General features: G+C 43.8%; 2 protein-coding genes across 3 annotated transcripts; one reads left to right on the forward strand and one right to left on the reverse strand.

Moving 5' to 3' along the window:
- Positions 1–306: 306 nt before the first annotated feature.
- LOC108242815 (outer dense fiber protein 2) lies at positions 307–7,764 on the reverse strand. 2 transcript variants are annotated; one of them, XM_037976371.1, is made up of 18 exons: positions 6,857–7,764; positions 6,779–6,826; positions 6,433–6,534; positions 5,902–6,041; positions 5,617–5,746; positions 5,382–5,513; positions 5,227–5,301; positions 4,743–4,814; positions 4,514–4,630; positions 4,249–4,437; positions 3,906–4,015; positions 3,015–3,150; positions 2,823–2,933; positions 2,453–2,716; positions 1,154–1,254; positions 881–1,043; positions 682–807; positions 307–609 (listed from the first exon to the last, which is right to left on the reverse strand). In XM_037976371.1, exons 1-18 carry the CDS (start codon positions 6,878–6,880, stop codon positions 463–465), a joined length of 2,187 nt encoding a protein of 728 aa, XP_037832299.1. In that variant the 5' UTR covers positions 6,881–7,764; the 3' UTR covers positions 307–462. The 2 variants fall into 2 exon arrangements, with proteins under 2 accessions (XP_037832299.1, XP_017283394.1); XM_017427905.3 differs by having other exon boundaries at positions 6,779–7,764.
- A 342-nt stretch (positions 7,765–8,106) lies between these two features.
- Positions 8,107–9,031, forward strand: si:ch211-51h9.7 (uncharacterized protein LOC558400 homolog). The gene is made up of 2 exons (XM_037976375.1): positions 8,107–8,537; positions 8,816–9,031. The coding sequence occupies exons 1-2, from the start codon at positions 8,141–8,143 to the stop codon at positions 8,968–8,970; spliced, it is 552 nt and encodes a 183-aa protein (XP_037832303.1). The 5' UTR covers positions 8,107–8,140; the 3' UTR covers positions 8,971–9,031.
- Positions 9,032–9,107: the final 76 nt, after the last annotated feature.

The raw sequence follows: 9,107 nt of genomic DNA on the forward strand, positions 1-9,107 counted from the left end.
CAAAAGTATACATGTATTTACTCTTCACTTATTAATTGCAAAAAGAATTTGCCATTTATGATTTTAGAAAGTTTCCATAAGAAAAATGTTTACAAAACTGATATACGTTTTTATATTAAAATTGTCAAAATATTTTGGTTACTAACTAACACTGACGGGATTCTTTAAATCAATTATTAGCACCGTAATATTTACTAAAAATATGACACTTTCAGCTAATTTTATAAAAATTTGAAAATCATTTCCAAAATCAATTACATGAATACATGACTGATTTTCTTTATTAAAAACAATCTGCAACAAGGGTTATGCCATAAGTTTTTTATTTAAGAGTATAAATGGAGTTCAGGGAATCAAAATATTAGATTTAATTTCATACAAAGTTTTTATTTTTTATTCCACAAACATTAAAATCTTTAGTCAAAGCATACAAATGCAAGTTCAGATCCACTGCAGTGCTGGTCAGCTTGCAAGCAAAGAGTCTCCAAAAACGTTTCCATAGGAGGTTTTCAGGAAGTGAACATAGTTCTGGAGGCTCCGGTTTGTAGAATCGGACTGCTCCAGCCTCTCCTTTATGTTCTGCAGCTGAGTCTGAAAACGACGCTCCATCTAAAACAAGAAATATGTTTTTTTTGGTCTTTCCTGACTGTGTACATCAGTCAAACAGGACAGGACACCTACCTCGTCCTTGCTTCGCCGTAGTTGACCCAGTTCTGTTTCGGCTCGGCTCAGCTGGCACTGCAGCTCCAAAGCTTTGGACTGAGACGCTCTCTCTTTGGCCAAAACCCTCTGGATGCCGTCATCCACCTGCAGGCAGAGGAGAGCTGGTTACAAGACGTTCACTGATCCCGGTGAAAGCTTTGACTCCTCAGTTTCACACCTGTCTCTGAGCATCGTCCAGAGTTTGCTTCAGCTGCAGGGACAGGACGCTGCACTCTCGGGTCTTCTCCTCCAGCTGCTGCTGAAGGCTGCGGATGCTTCCTTCCTTCGAGGCGAGAGTCTGGGACATCTCCTTGTTCTCTACGTTCACAGCCTCCAGCTTCCTGCAATCAGCACACAAAGTTTCTAGAGGTTATGAGGAAATCATTTTCGGTTTATTTAAACGCCTTGCGTTTTGCTTTCCACCAAAGAATGCATGCAGGCTGAAAGTCACCTCTCCAGGTTGTTCATTTTCTCCACCAGGACGTTGTTTTCCTCCTGCAGCAGCAGATTCCTCTGCTGAAATGTCTCCAACTGAGCACCTTGCTGCTCCACCTGCAGAGAAACTCAAATGATGCATAACAGGAACGCATGACTTCATCCTAAATTATTGCTTCAAACATTTATAACATCCCTAAAAATTAAAATCTCCCCTTGACTTCAACAGTCCTTCAAAAAAAAAACTTACTAGATTAATAGATGCACAAATTCTGAAAGAACTGCAGCCATCAGTGCTCAGAGATTAAAGTAAAATTACGTGGAAAACCAAATATTATTCTCTTTTTAATTGTTACCGCTTTAAGCAGATGTTTGCTGCCACCTGCTGGTGAAGATGCACACATTCTTACAAATAAAAAGCTGTGAGACAGATTCAGAAACTCATAAGAATCAAAAGTCTGTCCATCCATTTTCTTTGGCTTATCTGTGGTCGGGCTGAGGAGACAACAGGTCCAGGAGGGAAACCCGGACCTCCCTCTCCTCAGCGACACTCTCCAGCTCCTCCTGGGATGTTTCCAGGCCAAAGAGGATATAAAACTCCTCCATAGACTCCTGGGTCTGCCCAGAGGTCTCCTCCCTATGGAACGTACCTGGAGGACCTCCAAAGGGAGATGACCGGGTGCCTGAACCACCTCAACTGATTCCTTTAAGCTCAGAAGGAGCCGCAGCTCCACTCCAAGCTCCTCACCTTATCTCTAAGGTTCTAGCTCTCATGATCATAGGTCCGGGTTTAAACAGAGCTGTTCGTTCTGTCTCCTAATCCACTGATTCATCTCCCGCCCTATCACCCAAAACTCAGCTGAGAACCACGTCCTTCACACTTGACATGCTAAAGGTCATGGCTCCATGAGACCCCAAGGTTCCTGAACCACAACACCTACCTGGAGACCCTGTCCATGAACACCACAAACAAGGCTGAAGGGCCAACTGGCACCAGGAATAAATCATACTTTTAGTCATTTGTAAAGATTAGAATTACTGTTGTATACAAATTGCTGACGTGCTGAAGATGACTTGATTTGGAGGCTAATTGTGCTGCAAAACGTGAGATCTTGACACCACTAAGAGGCGATGATGCTGAGAAAATCCTCCTCTAAAGCTCTTTTAGTCAAAAACTGTGGACTAAAGTGGCATTAAAAGAATTCAAATATCTGAAATGTTCAAGGTGATGCAAAAAGAATCTGTACTTTGAGAGAAGGTTGACTGTCAGGACTGGTTCTAACAGCTGTAGAACATCTTGCAGAAGGTTACAGACCTTGTGTCGGACCTCTGACAGGGCAGCATTATTCTCCGTGTTTCTCCTCTCGTGGACGTCAGCCTCCTGCTGGGCGTCTCGGAGCTGCTGCTCAGTCCTCCTCAGTTTGTCCGGCAACGTCTCGAGCTCCATGAGTCGGCCCAGCAGCTCCCGCCGCGCCTGCTCCTTCTCCCTCTCCAGGCTCTCCTTCACCTCCCGCGCCTCCTTCTGCGTCGCCTCCAGCTTCAGGCGGAACTCCTCCGACTCAAGGCGGGCCTGCTGGAGCTGCACAGGCACAATCAGGGGCACTTCTGGTTAGTTTTCTGAGTCAAACCAACAGTTTATCTCAAAACACATCCCATCTTCCAGCAGAAGGGTGATATTTCTGCACCTTCTTCTTGTATTTCTCCACCAGGCTCTCGTATTTTTTGATTGATGATTTCAGGTGACGACCTTCAGAGTGAAGTCCTCTGGACTTCTCCTCGGCTGACATCAACTCGCTCTAAATGTGGGGAAAATGACAGAAAAAGTAAAAAGAGCTGAATGAATTACGTGTAGCTCGATATGTGAATCTTTCTCCTGCCTTGAGTCGTTGGTTTTCCAGCTTTGTGGCAGCGCTCTCAGTGCTGAGCTGGCTTAGCTGATTTCTGAGCTCCTCCCTGTTCGTCCGACTCCTGTCCTCGGCTGAACGAAGCTCAGAGTTCAGCTCGGTCACCTTCCTGTAACGGAAACACCTGTTAGGCGTCTGTTTTTCGAAAGATCAGCGCCGTGCTCGGTTTGAAACCAGAATCTGGATTTCTTCAGGAATCCACGAGTATTTCACCCTCCACCTTGAATGCGGAAATTTTAAACAAAGACTTTGTGTGATTTTTGTATCTCGGAGTATGTGTCGGAGATGACTCTCAGCTACTACCATTCCAAATTTTTGCTCAATAGCTGCAGAATTTGCCAAATTATCGCCAGCTCTGCGTTCGCTAAAATCAGCCGTCTGCGGCAGCCATCCTGAATCGGTTTGACAACAAGTCAACCAGCTGTAGATGGCTTTCAGAAATCCGTGCAGTGGTTCATGAGATATTTTGCTAACAAACAAACAAACGAACACAAGCGATTATATAACCGCCTGCCTGTCATGGCAACCAGCAAAAAAAACCAAACAACTCTTCAAAAATAAACAAAAACAAACGGCGAACTCTGAAATGCTCCCTCTTTGTGTTCATTTAAAATTCTCATTTATTGCAAAAACCTTTACTGTGAGTGTTCAGCCATCTTTAAGTGTTCTTAAACAAAAAAAACTTTCTGTGTTTCGGGTCTTTTTATTATTAGAAAATGAACTAAAGCAGAGGTTAATGATTCATACGGCTGGAATGGAAATTAAAGTTACGTCTCCAGGACGATAAAAGAAGGCTGCTGAGTTTGATGGAGGTTCCTCGTGTTTCTTTTCAAACCGAACAGATCTAAATATGTGTTTCCTCACAGTTTAAGAGCAGAGATCTCCTCCTCCAGCTGCCCTTTAACAGGCGCTTCCTTCGAGTGGCGGAGACACCAGTCCCTGGAGGTGGACAGAGCTTGAGACAGCTGGGACTCCTTTAAAACACAATAAAAAAAGACTTCTTAGACGAGTACATAGCCTGAATCTGTAATTTAACTTGTTTAAACTTGAATTTAACAAACAGAAATGCATAAGTCATTATAATATGAAACAGAAGAATTAGACGAGACACAACAGGAGGTGAAAAATTTAAATTAAACGTATTTTATACAAGTAAATAAACCTCAGGGAGGACTGTGGATGACTTCAGGTGTCTCTGAGGTCTGACCTTCTCCTGAAGTTTCTCCGAGAGTCTCCTGGAGGACTCCTCGGCCCGTTCGGCTCGCTGCGTGAGCAGAACCACCGTCTGCTGCTCTTCTTTCCGCTCCTCGTCCTCCCGCCGCCGTCTCAGAGTCCGCAGCTCCTCCTGCAGAGCCCGGAGTTTCTCCTGCTCCTGCTCCTGACTCCGCTGCATCCTCTGCCGCAGAGAGGCGGACGTAAACGATGCAGGTCAGTCAGTTAAAGTACCTTGACCGAATGTCACGCTCTCAAACCTGGATCTGAGCGGCCAGACGGGACTTTTCGGCCTCTGCTCGGTTCAGCTGCGACTCCAGGTGGCTGCGAGTCGACTCCAGGATCTTCGAAAGCTCCTCGGTTGTCTTCACGGTGTCCTGCCGCGACACAAACAGGACAGAAATCCTGACGTACGCTCCGTCACGTGACGACTGTCTCCTTTACACAAAATTATGATTAAATAAAAGTTTTGGAAACCTGTCTACAAACCTTTTCAAAGTCCAAGTGCTCAGCAAGCTTGGAGGCTTCTTTCTCTTTGTTGGTGAGTTTGGCAAAAAGTCTCTGCAAGAAAAGAAGAAGAATCAGCTAAAAAGGACAAACAAACAAAAACTGACAGGAGAAATTACATTTGCTGTAAAAAACCTAAACGTAGCAAAGCAGAAGCTACAATTAGTAAACACTAGCTAAAAGCTAACAGCAGCATAAGAGGATTAAAACAGAGCCCGTCTGCTGAAGCAGTTTTCACAATGAACCATGTTGAATTTAAGAGATCCTGATGTTTTTTCTATGGGGAAAGTATTTGTAAATAAAGTTAAATATTTCAAAAAGTATAAAAGTTATAAAAACCAAACGCCACAGCAGCCATCTCCTGGCTGAGCTGATCGGCTCAAATAACACTGAATCTGCAGAAGTAGCCGGACTGTAAAACCGACCAGATGAAGCGTGGATCAGCGGGGTTCACAGAATGACTCACAATGTTTTCTGCTTCACTGTCAGCCAACCTCTTCTTCAGGGCATCGTTCTCTGCTGACCGCACTAACGAGTCTCTCTGTGGACACAGGAACGGTCAGAAGCGATTTCATTCACAGCAACGTTCGCCGCGATCGACTTCTCTTCAGTTTCTTGCACCTCATATTCGCTCCACTCTCTGAGGAGGTCTCGAAGGCTGTGATTCGTGTTATCGAACATTTCTATTTTCTCCAGCAACAGCTCCTGCTGCCGTCCCAACAAGGCTGACTGTAGTTTCGACAGACGTTTCTCCTAGAAAACGAGACGCAGCAAAGAGTTTGTGGGTTCAGCAAACCTGCTTTTATTCTCTCCGCTCCTGATGGACGATAAAGAGACCATCCACAGCCAAATGCACCTTGGCGAGACCGTCAATGGCTCCCTTCAGAGCTGTCAGCTGATTGGCTACAGCAACGCCGTCAATTTCTGCTTCTACAAGCGCCCTCAGGAGCATGTCTGCATCTCTGTGTGGACCACCTGACTCCGACCTACAGAGAACAGAAACAGTTTTTTTTTTTGCTTAAATAATATCTAAAATAAGTCTTCTATTCATAAACATCATAAGAAAAACTAAAAGCAAGATTTGATTCAGGCTACAACTGAGTGAGTGGGATGTCTGTGAGTTTGTTTGAGAGATTCTGACTTCTTTGAGCAACGAAGGTTATCTTGTTCCCTGAGCAGGATGCTGAGGTTTTTAGTTACTCCGGCCAGATCTTCATCCTGCTCCTCTGCGTCATGCTGACGTCCGGTCCCTCCGTCTGCTTGATGGTGCAAACTGCTGGGCTGATGAAATGACAGAAAGGGAAGAAAGGTTTAAGGAAAAAGATCCACAAATATGAACAAACCAGACTGAGAAAAATTAAAACCTGGATTTCTGCAATTATAATGAACCTCAAGTCTTGCTGTGTTGCCTTATTTAGATGTTATTTTCCATTTTATTTATTTGTCTCGTTTATATGCAGCTTTCAAGCTGTTGAGAGACAGCTGGCAAAAAAGATTTTGTTTCCTACTCTTTGCAGTCTTTTTATTTCAACATTTTGTGCTCTTTAAAGGCTTTTATTTTGCTGTTAAGAGAGCTAAACGCTGCCAGGGTGTTCCACCGCTTTTCCTCAGTAATCTATAAGAGCATGGAGCAGGACAGAGAGGAGAACCATGAGTAGAACCATGAGGAGACCTGGGACTTGGAGGAGCCCGGGGCTCTTCTGCAGGACAGTTTTCCTGGAGGAATCCAAGGCGTCCGGGTCTTTGGCCTCCCTCCATCTCCTCTCTCTTGTGCCTGATTAAAAAAATAAAGCATTTTTAGACTCTCTGTTGCACTTCACACCTCTACATTGTTTTGTATTTATGTGTAAACCTGGTAAAAGTACCTTAAAAAGGGAAGGCAACAAACTATTCACAAATAGGACAACAACATCGGGAGCTGTTTTACTGTGACATATAGCTTTTTACATTTTAACTATCCCACGTTAAGGTCCTCTAAGAAGAATTAAAGCATGTGGTTAACATTAAAAGACATTAACCTGTGGATATTTGCTGGGACTCCTCCTCATGTGAACATGGACCGGTGTAGTCTCCGTTACGTGGACGTGAACCGGTGGTGGTGCCGAATCTCGGGTTTTCATTCTTCTACGAACTTACAAGCACATTGAAACCACATCCGATTAAAAGAAAAACTAATAAAAAACAATTCTGCTAAGTTTTAGGTCATGGTGACCGCGTGAGATTTATGATTCCACAGAAACTAATCTCGACTTTTGTTAATGGAGCCGGACGGTTGTTAGGTTCCACAAAACAAGTCGTCTGATTGGCTGCTTTGCAAGATCCCACTTTTTGATTGGTAGATTAGTTTTCAGAAAGTGTTGCCCGGGGTGACTAGTAATGTTGCATTCAAGAACGTAGGAGAAAACATAGAAACGAGTACTACACATCGAGTGTGATTTACTTTTCTGTTTTAATACATTTTATAGCTGCGCTATATAAATTAACTATAACTAAATAAATTGCTAAAGATCCCCACGATATATCTAGCGTAAAAAATGCGTTTTTTGATTTCACGTTCGCCCTTGCGTCACTCACTAACGGTTTTCTAAAAAACATGACCGGGATTTGAACGTAGCACAGAAAGAACGTTAAAAAAGCACATTTATGCACAAAAAGTAAAAACACTGCTTAAGTTTTCTCCATCTTACTACGAAACGCATTTATATAATAAATTATAAATCTAGGAATAGTCAATAAAAACGTTATCGTTGCGTAATAAATTAACCCACATACAAAAACTATAGAATCAAATAGGTTATTTATAGGTACTCTTTTTTTTTTTCAGATTAAGATGGCTTTATAACCAAATATGTCCTAATGTGATCTCTGTGTGCAAGTGTGTTTAACTCGTTATTTACAGCCAGTAAACAGGGACTGGGCTGAACAAAGGCACTGATTCATGCCGCTTCTGTTTGCAATTACATGTATAAAACGCGTCAAAACACTACTTACAACTATTGTTCTAGCTCAGATATAGTATATGAATACGCATCTAAAACAGTAAATAATGTGATTTTAAAAATTAAAGAGTTATGCAACCGTTGAGCTGAAACGCACGCAGTTAGGGAGATAATTAATATGACTGCACTTCCTGTTTCCTGTGTTAGCACTGCGAGCTACGAGCTAATGCTAACTAGCTGCTACCGAAGTTCACCAATCAGTCATATTATTGTTTCCTTTACATTAAAAGTCGGCGATTTTCGGTTTAAATAGTTATAAGTTAAATCTGATCTAGATAAATACCGGACAACCTTCTTTGATTTGGTTATTTCGGCTGAAAACAACGGCAGTGGAAGATAGATAGCTAACGGTTAGCCGGTCGCGCGCGCCTCGAGGCAGCGATGAGTCCGCGGGTCCCCGAGGAGCAGCTGCCGGGGTGGTTTATTTTGGCTCTGCTCCTGTTCATCCGCCCCGCGGAGCCGTGCGCCGCAGGGGGGCCGCAGCACGGAGCCGGCGCCGACACCTGGATGCTGTGCAGGACGTGCGGGCGCGAACTGGCCCTCGGGACGGACACAGACTTCGTCCCCAGCCCGCTGGCGCTCTCCGGCCGCAACCACACGATGGCCGGCGGCCGGACCCGCGTCCAGCTCCTGGAAAACCCGCACGGACACCGGTTCGAGGTGGTCACGTTCAGGAAGGCGGACGTAAGGAAGCACTGGCCGGCGGATGGAGACTTCTCCTGGTTCCCGGGGTTCTCTTGGACCGTAGCTACCTGTCCCAGGTGTAACACTCATTTAGGTGGGTGCAATTAAAGCAGGAAACCTAAAAACCATCATTAAATGTTGTAAATACTCACTGAAAATCCAATTCTGGTCAACTAATTAGTGGTTTTACTACCCTAATTGATAAATAAGTAATGACTTTTGATTGCTGAACAAACCATATTTATAATTTATTCTCATGCACACTGAGTAAAGCAGAATGTGCCGTTTAGTTCTCCTGAATGAGCCCATTTCACCTAAAAAAAAAAAATGTAAACGTAAACTTATTTTACTTCTGTTCGCCTTTATCTACAGGTTGGGCCTTCCAGCCGAGCGACTGGCCTGAGACGATCACAGAAACCAGGTTTGAGGAGTCCAAAGACACCTTTGTGGCTTTAATCACAAACCGAATACTAAGGGAGGATTTTGCAGCGAGCCTTTTAATGACTCCAAAATCCTTGAGGAGTTGACAGACTTGTTTATTCACTGCAGCCTGGATGTATTTTCAAATAAATCTGTCTGCATGCGCCACTTATAGTGTTGTTATTCTAGCAAACCAGATTTGGCATCCCGTTAACACGTCCTTTAAAACACATACAAGCTTTTT

Source organism: Kryptolebias marmoratus, linkage group LG1 (genome assembly GCF_001649575.2).
Source record: "Kryptolebias marmoratus isolate JLee-2015 linkage group LG1, ASM164957v2, whole genome shotgun sequence".
Taxonomy (NCBI): Eukaryota; Metazoa; Chordata; class Actinopteri; order Cyprinodontiformes; family Rivulidae; genus Kryptolebias; species Kryptolebias marmoratus.